This window comes from Anas acuta, chromosome 7 (genome assembly GCF_963932015.1).
Source record: "Anas acuta chromosome 7, bAnaAcu1.1, whole genome shotgun sequence".
NCBI classification, from domain to species: Eukaryota; Metazoa; Chordata; class Aves; order Anseriformes; family Anatidae; genus Anas; species Anas acuta.
In genome coordinates, this window is record NC_088985.1 from 13,226,173 (window position 1) to 13,244,375 (window position 18,203).

At 41.8% G+C, this 18,203-nt stretch overlaps 1 protein-coding gene and 1 long non-coding RNA gene across 3 annotated transcripts in view; one reads left to right on the top strand and one right to left on the bottom strand.

Moving 5' to 3' along the window:
- The window catches only part of ZCCHC24 (zinc finger CCHC-type containing 24), a 110,801-nt gene extending 102,007 nt beyond the window's left edge, over positions 1-8,794 (top strand). The window contains exon 4 of the mRNA XM_068688518.1: positions 2,731-8,794. Coding sequence (XP_068544619.1) covers positions 2,731-2,844 — 114 coding nt within the window. The 3' untranslated portion in view covers positions 2,845-8,794. The remainder of the gene's footprint in view (positions 1-2,730) is intronic.
- The window catches only part of LOC137859450 (uncharacterized), a 95,289-nt gene extending 83,453 nt beyond the window's left edge, over positions 1-11,836 (bottom strand). For both annotated transcript variants that reach the window (XR_011098281.1, XR_011098280.1), the window contains exons 1-2: positions 11,688-11,836; positions 10,896-11,002 (exon numbers count right to left, since the gene is read on the bottom strand). This is a non-coding gene — a long non-coding RNA (uncharacterized lncRNA). The remainder of the gene's footprint in view (positions 1-10,895; positions 11,003-11,687) is intronic.
- Positions 11,837-18,203: the final 6,367 nt, after the last annotated feature.

Consider the following 18,203-nt stretch of genomic DNA (forward strand, 5'->3'; position numbering starts at 1 on the left):
TTCAGCAGATGTGCAGCTCTTTGGCTTTTTCATGCCCTGCCCTTTTAGCACAGCATTGAGGAACATAGAAAGGGTGTAAAGGCACCACCTTAAACACCTCCACAAGGTTACACCATCAGGGATAAGAAACAGCAGTAGCAAGAGAATAGTTGTGTCACAGAGTGTCTGCAGGGTTGTTGTTTTTTTATTATTGTTATTTTTATTCATTACGGGAAACCCATAAAGCACACAGAGATAAGTTAGGACTTCATTTCATGTAAAAGTTGGGTTGACATGGTTTTTAGGGCACAAACTAGGCGAGCCCACCAGCAGTGCTGGAGTTTCAAAGCTCCAGAGCCCCCCAGAAGCCCAGCCCCAGCTCAGCTCTGCTCCTTCCAGCTGGCCCTTGGCAACCTGGTTTCCTGCGTCCGTAACCCCTCTCTCCCAGCCTCTGTGTCGTAACACGCTGGTAACAATAACATTGGTGAAATCGGAATGCTTCACGGGCCAAAAAGCTGAGCTCAATCAACGCAGGGGGAAAGCAAACCACGGAGAGCTATTGTTTCTGAAAGCAGTCCAAAAACTCTTGGCGCTTCAAGGCATTCCCAATGTCCTTTGCACTATTTCCAGGAAAAATGATTCCCAAGGCCATGTGTATTAAAAAAATCTGGCTTATATCAATAAACATGATAACTGCTGTATTTTCTCTCTTTAATCAGAGCACAGCTAGCATGTAGAAGCAATCAGAGCTGAGTCAAATAGCCTGTTTTAAGTGTAGCATTTCAAAGCTCTAAAGTTCCCCATTGAGGAGAATAATTTAACTCTTGGGGCTCCTGAACCTGGGCATCATCTATGACCAGATTTATGTCATGCAAATTCTTCAAGAAAATTTGTGGGTAGATGTTGGCAGAATAAGCAGTAGAAGCAGAAGGGCAGAAGTTTTTCTGACCAAATAAGCTTATTCAACTTGCCTCTGTTGTTGTGGAAGCCCAGTGTGCAGTAGTGGTTGAGTTGCAAGCCTAAACACAGTATTATCAATTGTGATCTCAAATCCATACGTGCTGACTTCCAACAAGTCATTCAAAATGCAGCAAGGATGCAAGGGGGTTGAGAGTTTTAGAGGATATAAGGGAACCATCCTCCCTCGTCATCCGCCACCAGTACAGGTCCAAGCACCCCCTACCTGATACAGGAAATTCAGCTTACAATGAAATTGTAAATGACTTCAAACTGTCAGAAAGAGAAAACTTCAGGCAACATATTGTGGGGAAGAATCTTGAGTCAGTAACAAACCATTGTCAATCCCCACTGAATTGCTCCCATACTCTTTCTACTAACTGTAACAGAAGTGTTGCGCTTATAATTCAATACAACTGATCACAGCAAGAAGTTGCAGACATCCCTTGTTTAGGATAATAGGAAACACATATTTTGCCTCATTTTAACCACTGGAAGTTGGGAAACCCTTCCATTTTCTGCATTGTGAACAGTTCTGCAGTGTTATGTAGCAAAGAAGTTTCAGAAGGCTCTGTTCTCCCTATCCATGGGGGTCTCAGATGGGTGGTTTTGGAATGAAGAACTTATAATACCTAGGGAACTGAAAGGACTAGGTGTACTTTAAGGTTTTACTGCTCAAAGTAAGTTTCTACTATTTAGCGAAGGTACAAATGATAAATGGCCACAACTCTAATTTATATATATCCATCCTTTGCTGCAAGAACCACACTAAGAAAAAGTAAGCCATGGTCTGCTACCTTTATGAGAACTGGGAGAGGCTTAGGGCTTCTTTTTCAATTTCACCCCATGTGCTGGCTCTACCACAGTCCCACAGAACAACCACTATGTTCCCCACAGAAATGCACAGAGCAATGAAATGGTTTTTCAGGCACATTTCAAGGAAACAGGAATTATGTTAGGGCATTTTGTTTGTTTTCCAAAAATCTGCACACCTTATGATGTTCTACCTCACACCTCTATCACCACTTCACCTATGAGACTTTGCAAACAAACAGCCCTACTGCAGTATTTAACATTTTCATAGTGATTGTGAAACTCCTTACATGTCATGCAAAATTAAAGAGCAAAGATTACTAGAATCAAAGCAGTTTTGTTCCCTTGTTTAGCTGAACATACTGCCAGCTCTGTGACTCCACAAGTGTTATTTAAATGAAGTCAATTCATTAGTCAGGTTCATTGCAGAGGTTGTGTTGTGCTTTGTTTTTTCATTAATAGCTTTGCAGCTGCTCTACCTCGAAAAATTGGGCCTCAGAAACATGGGGCTGAGTGCTGGAAAGACCTTACTTCCTTGTGTAGTATCAGCGCATTGGTAAGACAGTTTTCCTACAGCAGCAGTTGGTCCTACCGTTGTCACCCCCTCCTGGCACTGCTGGGCAACGGGATTCCCATGCGTGAGGTGCTAATGCCTTTGGGAGGGCTCAGTGACTGGAGCCAAGGGAATAAATAGTTATGTGACCACACAAGTCCACTCCCCCGCTCAGGCTGTCAGTAACACCTACAGCCAAATAAGCAGCACCGTTATGAAGAACAGCATTCGAGGTTGTGAGGGCACTCCGTTCCCCTACAAAGCAAAGAACTGAAAACATTTGGTCTGCTCGGGAAAGAAATGCAGAGCCTTTGTAATTGCTACAAGAAAGCTCTGTCAAGCATAAAAGGAGGTTTAAAACACGCAGCAAAGACTAAGACCCAGTGACAAAACCTTGGACCAAATCTTATTTCCTTTCTTTGTTGCAGAGACCCCTGGAAAAGCCGGATGGCCTGGATGTTTCAGACCAGAGCAAAGAACATCCCCAGCACCTGTGTGAGAAGTGCAAAGTTTTGGGCTACTACTGCCGCCGTGTGCAATAAACCTTCCAAGTGGCCTCTTCCCGTCCCCATCATCCTGAAAGATCCTCTGGCAGCACGCGATCAACAGCAACACAACAAATCAAGATAAAAGCTAAAATAATTGCCAATATTGCCTATCTATAACCTAATAGTATGCCTTACAGTAACAGAATGTAGTGTTTCTCCTGTGTATGCACACACATGCAACAGGTATTTACAGGACTATGGTGAATTCGTATACATACATATGTAAACTTACATATATATGTACACACACATTTATATAAGCATTACTGATAGTGTTCACAACAGAACCACAGCTGCGGGTTCTGCTGATTGTTTACACAGACCCTATATCATGGCCAGGTGAAATGAAGTACTATTCATTAGGTAAGATGTAACATTGACAGGGAATATGTGATAAATGGGTTTTGCAGAGGTTAAATAACTGTGGGGCCACTAATTGCAAGCACTCACCCACAACATGAACATTATTCCTATTATATGACAAGACAAAGGAAGATTAAACAAGCCACAACATAAAAGAAGGAAAATCATTGTTTTCCGAGTTTTAGAAAGTCTGAGAGTTTTGTGCTGCTGCTTTCTTGGACTTTTCTATTTGTTAGTGTCATTTGGGCAGGGCTTAGGCAAAATCTTTTTTTTGCAGGATGTGGCCAAAAAAAGTGAATAATTGTTTGAGGGTGTGGTTTGTGTAGAAAGGGAATGCCATAACAGGACCCAGAGCATCAGGAAGGATTCCAAGAGGTTTTTGGAGGAGATGAAATTGGCTTGCTTGTGTGACTAACAGATCCTTCTCTTGTCATATAATTCTGCTACAATGGTCCCTGTATGCATATCGGCTATTCATTGGGCTGAAAGCACACTAAATTTACTGTGAATAACGGGGGATAAGAATGTTTAAAATTGTCCCCCAAACCCTTAATTAAATGATTAGCCAAACTTACTATTTATAGTAGTTTTAAAGCCACTTTCTGGAAGTATTTTTATGTCCTGTTTTCTACTGTACAAATTGTTATAACAAAAACTTTTTAGCCATAAGGGTGTTATGAGGCATGAAGAGCACTCTATATAACCTTCCCACTTCTGTCTTCCTGATACACCTATATACCTTAGGAGCAATGTAGGAGTTATATTTGGTTGTCCCATTTCAGGTAGAACTTTGGGCAGGGGCATCCTGTTGCAAAGAAGTATCTCATCAGGGATTGGAAAATACCATGAAATGAAAGTACCTCGAGACAGTATCCTGTTTGTCTGTCTATATAAGTACAGTGACACAACAAGCAATTCAGTTGCATAACTTACTAAGAAAAATTACAGGGATAATGGTTTGTGTTTTATTTTTTAATCAACAATTTCTATTTTTGTGAAATTTCCTTTAGAGAGATTGGTTGGTGTGAATGATACCTAGCAGCAATATTTTAAGTCCTAAATAACTTGATGTGAATTTAATCTGTTTTGAGGATTAACTCCGTAATGCTAATACAGAGGGTTTTTTCTGCCAAGCAATACCAAGATGTAACTAAGTATGTACAGTCAAGCTCTTGTAACGCAAATTGAATACTTACTGAGCATTCTTATAGGAAATGTGAAGCTCTTCACAAATTTGCCCTGAGGTGAAATTTTCCACTATTTCCCTGCTTTGCTATAAACAGGGCAAAATTGTTTCTGCTGATTCTGGTGGAAGGGTTATCTATATATCTTGCAAACTTCTTTATTTATGTGTAAGCCCAGGTCAGCCTACTGGTCAATGGAAAAACATTGGGATTTGTTGCTTCTGACCGTGATTCTTTCAACAGCTCACTGATTTGGGGCACGTCACAAGATCCTTTTGGATCTCAGTCTCCCCAGCTGCAAAATGGGGATAATAATACTGTGAGGCTCACAGGATAATAATTCTGTGAGGCTCACGTAATATCTACTAGAGCTTTGACATCACTGCATGAGAAAGGCTATATAATGCTGAAATATTAACTAAAATTAATCACTTGGAAACTAATTTTGCCCAGTGAAAATTCTATCAACTAAAATAGCTGAAGAATAATATTATTGAAACTTAACACTAATAACAGATTTCATTTGCATCAGTCAAGATATGCAGTTTTAGCATTTTCAAAAAAAAAAAAAAAGCGTTGTTTTGCACAGACTCAAAAGTTACTTTAGAGAGAATCTCTGAGCAATGATACTAACTTGTCCATAAAAAAATGAAGAAAATATGCAGGTGAATGTAGGGGTGGATTTTCAAAGTTTGACCTCTAGCATTACTCTTGATATTTTGTTTCAAGCATGCCTGATGTTGAAAGAACAACATATGAAACCAGATCTGTTTTTTCCTTTTGAGCACTTAACAGTACATGAACAAAATACTCCTTGATGCTTCACATCCATCTAAAGGACAAGTACAGAAACTCCATCAGATCAAAATAAGAAAATTGTTTTCCAACCTGAAACTCAGATGTTGCTACCAAGCATTTTGCTTTGAAGTGCTTCCTGTCTAATGGTAACCACTAAATTGGTGAAACAGCACATCCCTCAGCACAGCTACATTGATACACAGCATATCACCAGATTCTGAACAAAAGCTTACTACAAAATACCATTATATGCAATTGTCATGATTTTCATGACAGAGCCCTCCCATGAATTGTTTATCCAGATTCAACACTGCATGGTGGTGCTTTTAGCTTATGGACTTTTAGGTTTTATTTTAAAATAAGGTTCCTAAAGATACACATGATCAATTTCAATATAATTAATATTGGTTGCTGTAGAATAGTAATTATTCAAAGCGTAGTTAAAAGTTCAATATTTATATCATGATATTATCCTAGGCAGGAGACACAAAGTGTTGAAGTAATATCAAGTAAATCTAAAACAACAAGAAAACAGGTTTATTTCCCCCGCACTCATGTTGGGGAAGAGCAGATAAAGAACAAAATGCAGGGAAAATCTAGGAGCAACACTGCCATGGTTTGTCCTGCCTAACTCTCCGTGCAAACCCTCCTGTGGCTGGAAGCAGCCCATGCACAAGGTGCCTCCATTTATCCCTGCATAAGTTTTGCAGCATCCAAAATAATAGAAAAAAGATTGACTATAAGATGTAAATTTCATTTATCTGACTTTTTTTTTTTTTTTTAAGTAATTTACATGTAGACCTAACCTTTCCAAACTGCCAGAAAGAAAACCTAGAAATTAATATTTTGACTGGAAAGACGATGAGTTGATTTACCACTTGGATTTTTACAAATACTTGCTGATGTTCTCTTTAACTAGCTCTGCATCTAAATCTTCAGCTAGTCTTCTTCAAAGGGATTATTAAACAGTTATCAGAAATGAAGCACAGACCGGTAAAGAACTTGAAATCCACACAAGTCTCCCTAAATTGAGTATTCTTGGGAGCATACCCAAGAAAAGTTTGTCTCTTTGCACTTACTTGTCAAACTTCACTTTAAACCTCATCAGATTCTTACTGTTGTCTGCCCACCAACAGATCTATCCAGCATGCACCAGTTTTATCTTTTGTTCCCCAACAACCACCTTTTTGACCCTCTTTGGACATTTTTAAACTTACATTTCTTCAATAAAATCTGAATGTGTTTCTTCACTTGGTCAGAACATTTCACATGGAATTTGTCTTTGGCATTGGCACTGTTTTGGAGAAAAGTATCAGTGATTCAAAACCAGCATGTATAGGCTTTTAGCTGTTTTAACTTGATGCAGCTCCAATTAAGTTATTATGAATACTTCATTTAGTAGCAATGAAGAAAAATCCCTGTAGCTTAAAAGGATTGCCCAATTTTAGCCAGTTTCTACTGCTGCTACCACAGACATAAAACAATGCCACACAAGCCAAGTTTGAGGCCTTTTTGTCTTAAAGTTGCCTTTTAATTTCAAATAAATACACAAGAGTATATATTATTTCTGAAAATAAGTGTATTTTAAAGTTCCCCATTATATGGGACTCAGTTTGTAAACTAAAAATGTGAAGTTATGTATGTCTGAGAGAAGCCTTTTGTCAAGACGTACTCTTTATATTTTACCTTTTGTATAATAGGAAATTTAGACTAAACATGGGTTGCATACTTGTGAAGCTCTAGCCATTATTCCAAAAAGAAGAATTACTTAACCCATGAAGAAGCTAAGAGCTTTTGGAAAAGTTAGTATTCATAGATTAGTCCTCCACATCCTGCAGTCACATGGTGTTTTCTTTCCTAGCGTGGATCCTAAGGGTTATCCACCGAATAGTATGCAATGATTTTAAAAACACATGTTGATGATTTAAGCGAACTGACATACATTTTCCACTTGCCTTTGCCAACATTTAAAATGTGATGGAACTATCCCCATACCAAATCATTCTTTAAGATATCACTCCACTCCTGGTTGGGCTTCAACACATCTTTCCTACCTGCAAAACCACTGCTGTCCATTAATGTTGCTATATTGCTGAAGTGCTCAGAGGGCTGATTGAGATCTTAGACATAGGGATGATGGTTTGTGTTTCTAGGATGAATTTCAAAGGGACAATCGTGTGCAGTTACTAGCTATAGATGATTGATATAAATGTTTACCCCTGTATGAAGTATTTTACAGTTTTACTTGCAGATGTGTATTTATCTTGAGTTATACTTGACATAGAGTTTCTTTCAATTTTTTTTTTTTTTAATACTATGTGTGTATTTTGGAAACCTTTTTAGATGTTAAAATTTTTGAATGGTTACAAATATTTCTTGTAATACTGAATTGTTATCTTATCTGGAAACTCTTTGCAGTAACTTTTTTGTATATATTTGAGGGCCTTTTTAAAAAAAAAAGTATTGTTTGTTCTTTGGGGAAAAGTTTTTACAACTTGGAAGCTTTCAGAAGGGCCTTCCTCTCAACTAGGATACTAACAGAGGTAAGAGTTTTCTTAAGTATTTTGCAGAACTAAGGATGTATCCTCAAGAAAATATTTATGGAAGTAATTTACTTTTTTTTTTTTTACAATGCTTTTGTCTGTATAAAGTATGCAACAGAACTACATTAAGAAGGAAATATTGTCTACATAAAATATTATATGAAAGTTGGTACATAATTCTGACAAAAAACCTTGCAATTCTTTAAGCCATATTGTTTTTGTTATCCTTGGATGAAAATATCAGTATTAAGTAACCAATATATTATTCAAGTGCTTAGACTTATATGAAAATGCTTATACATTTTATTTATGTGTATTTGGGGAAGAATCGCTAGAAAAAGCTATCACTAGACATATAGCAAGTGAGAGAAAAAGTATACTGTCACTTTATGACCTTGTGAGAGACAGAAGATGCTGAAAGCACCGCAGAGACTCAGCTTTCAGAGACTCTGAAGCACAAGTGTTGAGTTTCAAATGGTAGTTCTTGTCCTTTTTCACGGCGAGAGGGGAAAAGAGTTGGTTGGGACGCTGTCTGACAACTCGACTTTCACAACTCTTTGCAGACTGTGAGCTCAGCTATGCAGTACCGGCTACAGCAATAATATTAATCAAAGGATGAAAGAGAAATGGATTGAAGTAGATGATTGTAGGGATTTATGTTTATTTTAATTAGAACTCATAGCAATATAGAATATGCATGTGCACGTATTTGAAGCATTTTTACACTTTACATTTCATGTAGTTTGATTATATTATGAAGGATTGGGTTTTTAGTTTGATATTTTACCACGCTAAAATGGGAGGTCTGCCCAACCCTGTACTGGATTCTTGTTTCCTTTAAAAGGTTATTTAGTACAGCACTCACTGCATTGTGTACTAGTGCTAAAACTAACATTGTATCTTATGAATTTCTTCAGCTTTAAAAAAAATTAACCTCATTACTATTACATTTGTTTAGCTGTACCCATTGACCTTGTGAGATTCAGTTGGTTATTTGTATAATTTCATTTTCTGTAACTGTTAATAAACTTGTACAGCTAAAACAAACAAAACCTATGGACAAAGGCCTCGGAGGTACCAGTTCTGCTTCAGCAATCCAGATGACAGCTTGCTTACTGAGTGACTATGTTGCTAAACAGACTGTAAAACCTCTTGTGGATTGTCCATAAAATGGCATTCCGACATGTGCCTTATTTGCTGGATAGTATACAGCTTTCCTCTAGTATTCTAGCATTTTAATGCTACATTAAAAAAAATGAAAAAAAAATCAAGCAAGAGTGGTATGTTTTTTTGAGAGCTGCTTTGAAGTTCTGTGACCAGCTGTGCTCAGTTCCCCAGTGTAGATGAGCTGCAGCCTGGTGCTGGTGGTACAAACCTTTCCCACCATAACCATGGCCCAGAGCACACCAGGAAGGGTTTTTCCATTGCCACAGAGTTGGTCAACTGCAACAAGCCTGAAGCTATCCCAGGTGAAGAAGTTTTACCCCAAGTCTTCCCTGCTGGCCACCTGCTTGGGTTAATCATGCCACCTCTGTTTTTAACAGCTTGGTACAGTCTAACATGTTTCTGAAGGAAAAACCTGCTATAATCAGATAATAAACCATAATTCGATCCCTAATAGTTGGGCAGGAAACCTTAAAATGCCAGAAAGTTGTTACCATGAAAAATAACATATTTAAAACATCATTAAGCTACATCACTTGAGATTTAGGGGAGGGGCTCTAATTTATTCTTTGTGAGCACTTACAAGTTGGCCAGAACCGTACCAAATGTTTTTTGCTTGTTAGCAATACTGCTCTTCTGTCCCCAGCTGAGCCCAATAGAATGGAAAAAAAGCACACATTCAGAGCTAGTTTGAAAATTGTTTATAAAACAAAACTCTTCAATGTAAAACTTACCAGTAGCACTGTTCTGATAGCCAGCTATAGCCACAAAGCTAAGCTCAGCAATGAAGTACCTCTTCCCACCAGCACTGTGGACTCACCAAATACAAACAACTCAGGTTTAGCACACCACTGAGACTAGACAGAACACTGAGCAAACGGCCACATCCTAGCTCCCTATTCTTCTATGTTGTCCCTCAGAAATATATTTTTCATATTGAAAACAGAAGTAAATTAACACAAACAACATTGCATCAACATAAATGATCAAGCTACTTTTCCCTCATTCTTTTCCTTCATTCCTTTATTCTTTAGGGTTGGACCTGATGATCTCAAAGACCCTTCCAACCCCTACAACTCTGTGATTCATTCCCAAGTGCTTTGCCTCCATGTTCTGTGTGAATAAAGTTAAAGGACAATACTCATAACCAAATAATTACTACTTTTAGGAGCCAAATAGTTTCGGCTTTAGGAAAAATAATAGGGATTTCATAACAAGGATTTTGTATAACCTCCATGCTTTGAAGTTTAATGAAGAAACATTGAAGAAATACTTAGACAGTGCAGCAAGGCTACTCTTTTTAAGTTAGTCATACCACATCACACCCAGAGCCCCACCTCAGGCCCCCAGTGCATCAGGAGGTGTCTGAGCTAGACCTTACACCTTGAGCTAGGAATGACAACCAGACAACCTGCATGTCACACTTGTATTCACCGCCACAGAGCACAAGCCAAGTAAGCCAAAAGGCTCCTCATTCGTCCACATCCCTCTGAAGACAAAGCACACCTAAGACACTGACAATATGGGAGGCTGAAGCACCAGGCACTGAGCACTGCCAGTCAGGTCTTTCCACCACAAACCAAAACACCCCATACATAGAGGAGCATACAAAATCCTCACTTCTAAGAAGCACACAGTGCACGATTATTTTGGGCTTCAAAAAAAGGGAATAATACCACACTAAGCTTTGCTTTTCTCTAGCATTCACCTCACAAACTAATGGAGCCAGGCCATTTGCAAGCCCCCATCTCAGTAACACCAACTGTTGGGCCCACACCTGCTGGCTGAGCTCTCCTGTTGTGCTGAAAGTAACACCATTGCCCATCCCTGCAATCCACATCTCAAAACCACGTCAGACAGCAAACAAGAACACCGGCCTCAGTACAACCCACCACAACTGCAAAACCTCCTTCAAGCCCCAAACGCCTTTCACAATACTTTTACAACCTTCTGGAGACATTTTTAGCAACCGAACATATAGCGAGGCACCTACCTTTGTCAGCGTTCACCGGGACTCCTTCCTGGGCTGGGACTGAGGCAATCATGTCCACGAGGAGCTCGAGCAGCAGTCGGGGTGGCGCAGAGGCAGCCAACGCTGCGCTGCAAGAGAGCACAGCGCCATCAGCCCCCCGGCCCGTCATGGTGCCACTGGGACCTGCTGAGGAGGCCTCAGGGCCAGCGGCCCCCAGCAGCCTTTGGTGGCTTTGTGCCTCTACCACAACTCAACTAAATTAAAATGCAGTAACCATCTTACCAAAAAAAGCCAAAAATGGAGCCTGCAGACCCAGCTACGCTATCAAAACCCATGACAAGAGAAGAGGGAAGGCAAAACTTAGTCAAAACTTTGTGGATATTTTAAGTGGAGCGGGGTGAAAGCCAGTAATTTTACTTCACGTTTTTTGTGCTAGCCTTTCAGCAATTGAGAACAGAAATTAGAAATACCACAAAAAAGCTTGCTCATACACAACTTCTGAACACAACTAAACAGCAGGCATCAGAAACTGACTTCCAGCCAACTTCTTATAAGGTTTCCTTATACTTTCACAATATAAGGTGAAGATACAACTCAATGGACTCCTAAGGAGCCAGGTACATGTATGCCCTATTTGATTTCAGCCAGCAAAACTGAGGTGAAAATTAAAAGTGTAGGAAAACACCACAGGAATAACAGAAAACGAGGTCCCAAAGCTTACTATCTCCAAAAAAAGCAACAATAAATAGATAAAAATCACCAGATTTAAAACATACAAGAAAAAAAAAAAAAAAGGATACTTTCTCAGAGTACCTCCACACAGCTACTCAGAGACCCATGACCCTCAGGCACCCTCCAAACCAGGCCTGGCTTCCCTCTGCCCGCTTTATTGGCTCTGTCCCTGATTGCTGTGGGGCTACAGCTGTGCTGGGGCACAGGCACAGGCACGGGGCACGCAGCGCCCAGCCAGCCACTGTGGAAATAAACAGGCTTGTGCGGGAGGGCAAGGACATCGGTGCCGCCAGCAGGAAGCCTCACGGGCAGCCGGGAGGTGAAGGACAGTTCAGTCTGGCTCTGGGAAAAACATGTAGCTCTCATTTTAACTTCCCAATCACTGAAATCTCAACACAATTAAGTCTTAAGCAGATGTAGAAATTTCATCAAGGAAATATGCAAGTTAAGCTTTCCGGGAAAGAAACTCGGAGAGTACACATTTTAAAGAACCAATTCAAACTGTTCTCCAACACACCCTGCTAATGTCTCTGAATGTGAAAAATTTGAAGTTGGACAAACCTTAAATGCACTTTGATTGTGTGGATCACATAATGTCCTGCCCAGCTCTTTGGTCTAAGGTGTGGATGTATTTCTTTAGCAGTTTGGCTACTCCATGAGATTGCATTGCTTTAATTAAATTGAGGTAAAAATGAAGTAAAGTTAAGTAAAGACAACCAGTACTCACTCACACCAACACCCTTCAGGATTTAAAGGAAACTAAACAATTTCATTAAATGAGTCTTCCGCAGGCAGGTGACCAGCAACCAGTGACACTCACCGCCTCAGGGTGGTAAGAGCAAAACCAAAGACAAGTAGCTGCTGACAGCCTGTGATCCTGAGTTATGGGCTGAAAAGCTGGCAGACTCAATTTGATGGTAATAAATACAAACAATGCGCAATTGGAAAGATGCTCCAAAGGGTGCATATTCGATTACAGGTTTTCATTTGCTAGTAACAGTCAGGAATAAGTTGTTTTGAATTATTTAACTGACTGACCATAATAGTTAAAATAAAATTCAGATAGGAGATGTGGAATTTGGGACACCAAACCAAAGAGAAAACATCATTATATGACCCTTATCACTCCATTACTCATAAGTTTTGCATCTCCAAACTCCAAAAGGGCAAAGCAGTACTCAAAAAAATCAGGACCACTGAAAGGAAAGGGGGTAGTTTCCCTAAGTAAAGAGGCTCTGTGCAATGGGCCTCCTCCTCCTGGAAAAGAGATCACTGAGGGCGGATGTGATTGTGGCCTATAACATAATAAATGACATGAAGAAGGGAGGAAACACTCATTGCTTCTACAGTGCTTTCCTACCAGAATCAGAGAAATTTGGATGAAAGTATCTGAGATAACAGAATTGAAACAAACAAACAAAAACATTACACAGCAGACTGAAATTCATAGCCATGGGATATTCTAGCTGTGAAAAGAATAAATGAGATCAAAAAAAACAATTAGAAAACCACATTAAAAATATATATATCCTGAAAGGATTATTAACCATGAAGTGCAGCCCTGGCTCAGGAAGTCCCAAAGCACAGAAGCAGAGACCACGCCAACAGACATCTCATTGCCTGTTTTTAATATCTTTTCTGTGAGTAAGCTATCGTAGGAAAAGGGATACCAGAATGGGTGCAGGCTGGATTGTTGGGCTGGTTTGAAAGGACTGTTTTGTGATATATATGAGTTAAAACATACTGTCAGTCCTGTATATAAGGGAAAACTTGGTTGGCATCTGTTAGTCCAGCTGTTGGGACAAGCTTGGACAGCTGTTCCTGGGGAAATACCCCTCAGTTCCCCTGCACTCGTGCTCTGGAAGAAAACCCTGCAACTCACCCATACTCATGCTCGCTTGGGTTAATGGGCAGTATGCTAATTGCAACACCACTGTAATTTGTAGTGTACAACTGAATACTGTGCACCTATAGATAGTTTTTATTATTATTATTATTAAATTCATTGCAGATATTTTTGCTTGAAAAGCTGGTCCTAATTAGCTATGTTTAAAGTTATTTTAAGCACATCCACACGCTGCATTCCTGCTTGCTGGGACACATCACCTGCTCTTGCTCTCCCAGTGGTGGGACAGGGTTCAGCCCTCACTTAGCCTCACCATATGGCTCGCTGGGGGCACAGAGGAATTTACGGAGTCAAGTAAAATTTCTAAGAGGTGTTTGCCCACCTCATAGCATCCTAAAGGTGCAGTAAATGGAGCTCGTAAGGATGAGGTTGTAGGCTTTAAAAACAAGCGTGTGGAAATACCAAGCACTGGCCCCCAGCTCTCCTGCAGCTCCCATTCAGCTAAGGACTGGGAGCAGGCAAGGCCTGAGGCCACCACAAGCATGATGTATTCACCAACCCTGCAAGGGAAGAGGGCTTTTTGTGGACTCATGGCCTTGGCTGAGCCACGTGCCTTGCCACAAATGGGGTGGGAGGCAGCCGAGTGGTGTTGGGCTTCAATGGTGGCCTTCAGCCATGCTGCCCAGCCAGGGAGATCCCAAATGGCCATGGAAGTTGGTTAGCCTGCACCCACATTTCCCCATCCACAGATCTTCAATGGTGTTCTTGAACCCAGGGGTACAAGCCCACACCCAGACATCCCCTCAAGCTGCTTGGCATCCTGAGGCACTCCCTTATGACAGAAAACACATTCAGCTCTGGAGAAAGCACGGGATGTGCGAGTAATTACAGAGCTGGACTGAGAAACACTTCGCAATTTATCTTTTCTGCCATAAATATCTCTGCCCATCTCTCTGCTAGGAGAGGAAATGTCAGTCTGAAGCACACAGAAATATTCAGACAAAAGGAGTTACATCTGGAGGCTTTTGTGAGATTAGTGTAGCCAAGAGAAGAAAGTGAACTTTTTCTCCCCCTATTTCCTTCCTATGTTGAGCCCCGTGTGCCTCCTCGCAGGAATTTAGCTCAACGGGAGAAGAAATAGAGGCTCAAATAAGGCTTTACAGTCCCAGGAAAGGTGAAGTTCAGTCTAAGGTATGTGTGATTTGCTCCCTCAAGGACTGTGCATGTGAAATATAGCTTAGACTTTTTATTTTTTTTTTATTTAATGAGAATTTAATACACTTCATAAACCTGATCTTCTCTTCAACACCTTACCAGCAAACCTGGCAGATTTCAAATGGCTTTCTAAATATGAAAAGTAGGGGAAATTTGTCACCTGGGTTCTTTTCGTAAAGGCAGACAATACAGCTGGTAGTGTTTAACTTTACAGTAATGGGCATATAAACCTCATTTTCACTCCTGGCAGGTATTCTTGTTTTCTTAAGAGTTAAAAACTGCTTTTCTTTTAACCCAGGTACTGCTTGGTCTCTAGCATGTTGCCAATCTCTTTCAGGAATATACAAGGAAAAAAAAAAAAAATCTGCTATTAATTCACTCCAAAGCTGTTCCCTTTTCCCCAGGTAAAAAAATAAAAAAAAATAATAATAATAAAAAATCCCTATAACTAATCTTCTAAAAACCCCAGCTGTTTAAAATCTTCTCAGTCACTGGAATGAGACATGAATGTTTAGATTATAAAGTTGACCAGCTTGAGCAGAGGCTCCTTCATCTACAGATCTAGTTTGCAAATGACTGCATGAAATAATTGAAACTGCAAACTTCAAGTTTCTGGATGCTTCCTACCTCCCCTTTTTCTCTTACCTCTGTCAGCTCCCCTCACTGCTGGTATTTCACAGTTGTTGGCCTTCTGCGACCATTTTGTTTCAAGCCTGCAGCTCTATTACTTGCTTTGCATCACTCCTGGTTTTTGAAAAGCAGGGTTTTTTTTTGTTTGTTTTACAGTAGAGAGTTGTGCCCTCCCCACATCCCCAACATAGTTCTTGGGTTCCTCCACACCAGCCCCTACCCCACACCACCAGCAGCACCAGCAAATGCCCTGGTGCTCCCCAGATTCTAAGAAAATGATTCATTGGCTTGAGCAATTTAGTTATTTTTCTGGTGAGAAGCATTTATTTAGGAAGTGCTGTCCTGAAGTTTGTTAGAAGGACACAGAGAAATAGCACAGCCAATCCTGCACAGGATTTAAGCAGTGCCCCAACGTGGCCATCTCCAGCTGGAAAGGAAGCAGGTGTCTGACCATGGCCATTTTACTGCACCCGCAGGAAGCGAAGCAGGACCTCTGTAATCAAGTCACAATTATAGCTGCTGGTCTTTTTCTCACACAGTCCCCATCCCTGGTTCAGCAGAGAAACAAAAACATTACGTTTTGGAAGGTGAGGTCTGAGCTCCTGTTTGCTCTTTTAATCCCTAAGCAAGGCCACCTGTGTCTGGGTTACAGCCTTGTTTTCTTCCCTGTGCTCCTATGTGCATCCTCAGATGTCTCCATGCTCACCTGAGGCTCAGGTTGTGGCACTCAACAGCTCTAAGAGACCTTCCCACCCAGAATGGCTCTCATTTCTCTAACCCTGTTCAAAGCACTCCAATTGTTGGGCCAGCTGGAGGCACTGAATAGCTTTTTGGGGCAGAAAGCACTTTGCTGCACTAATACCAAAGCATTAGGGGAGACGAGTGACACAGTGCAATGGTTTTGCAGTGCAGGGAAAAAATATCCTACACACAGTAAGCCGGGTGTGAAAGTGATCTTCTCAATTTCTCCTTTTAGCACTTTTGGTTGCCTAGTGAGAAGCCCAAGATGGAGTTAGCAGACGGGTCTGCAAGGCCGGTGCTGGCAAATGTGGAAACTTCTGCAGCCCCTGGCTCCGGCCCCGGCTGGTCCCCGCTCTCCATGAATGCCTAATTGAGGACGCCTGGCTTTTTCCGCAGGGGCGGGAGCCAGTTTCCAGACAGGGCACATGGGCGGATTCTGTAACTCTGAGCCTTGTAAAGTTTTAGCACCCAAAAAACGCCTCACGTCTGCAGCGTGATTCAGTGAGCTGGCGAGCGAGCGGCCTACGGGCCGGGGTGATGGTTGTTGCTGTTGGCAGGGCAGGAGCGGGGGCTGAGCCGCCCTCCCGAGGACAAGCAATGCCGACAGCAAACGTTGCCTTTTCCCTGAAGTGATGGGGTCAATATCGCCTACACCCTGCCCGATAACATCCCATGAGAAGCTCCCAGTTTACTAATTTCGTGCTATTCCTTCCTCGGTGGGCCTGACCCCGCACCCGCCAAGCAACGGGGAGGACGGCGCAGTCTGGCCTGTCGCGGATGAGGGGGTTTGTGTTAATCACATGGAAATCATTTTGGACAATTAAGCATACAGATGAAAGGCCAACTGGCTGCACATGTTGTGTGGGGCACGACCTAAAAGCAGCCCCAGTGATTGAGATGATGTAGTGTGAAAGCTGGATTAAACAGGTCAAGTAAATTTGGAGCAGCTAAAATAAACTGAAGTCCCTTCCAAAACATATGTTGTGCTTGCCACATAATATTGCTGTACGGTGGTAGCATGACCCAAACATGCCAGAACTGTGATACGCTTGTTCCAGGGTCACACTGCCAGCGGGAGAGAGTGAGGATGGTTACTCTGGAGAAAAGCCGGTCGAAAGGAGTTGTAAGAAAGTCTCAAACACTCGTGAATGAGCAGCGTGCTGAGGCCCTGCAGCCCTTCCCTGCAGCCAGCCTGCCCCAGCAAGGAGCTGAGCTCGTGCTGAGCCACCACCACACGTGAATGACTGCCTGGGGCATTTGCTCCCCTCTCTGCACCTCCTCCAGCAAGCAGCAAGCTTCTCTGAAAGCCCCCAGCAGCTTGGCTGGGAGCAGGAGATGCCTTACAACATCTGGGGCTGATTCCCACATCCACCTGCACTGAGCTCCACTTGCAGGCAGATTGGTGTGAAAAGCCAGCCCGTGCTGCCCACCCAGGGCCTGGGCAGCGTGGAAAACATCACAAGCTGGGCAAATTCCAGCCCAAGCATGGTCTGCACATGCCTGCAGCATGGAAAGAAGAGGAGGGCAGCGGCGCAAAATACTCACTGTTCTGTGCTGCCCTCACATAGAGCCATCACTGGCAAGGCACACGGTGCAGAGCGTTTTACTGAAGGAATATGTCTCTGTTGGGAACACCAAGCAGCCCTCAGCCATTCTTGGGCAGATAACCAGGCTGTGGGTTAATCACACTGGGAGCACAGGGAGTCCAAAGTGAGTTGCAAAAGGCCTTGGATGAACTGCAGCTCTTTCCCATCATGTGGCCCTCAGTGACCACCCCTGCCCAGGTCAGTGCTGGTAAGGGATCTCGGCCTCTCACCATGCTCAGATTTTATTTTCTTAGCATTTAATTGCCATATGCTTTGCATTATCTTTGTTTTTACTTTGTCTTGGTCATCCCAGTCCTTCTGCTACACCAGATAATCAAGAGTTGTCAGCAGTAAGCCATTAGACAGTAAACCACAGCACTTGAAAGATAGGAAATGTTAAGGGTCAACTCTTCAAATTCTTCCTTGTATGGAGCCCTGCAACATGTAAGGGGCTTTATCCATCTTGAACTCATCACTGGAAAAGAGTTTTTAGCTTGTACGTGTGGTTTGAGTGCTGCTCTTTCGAATGGTTGTATTTCAGTGTCATTACTAATTGCCAAAGCCCTGCCTCATTTGCAG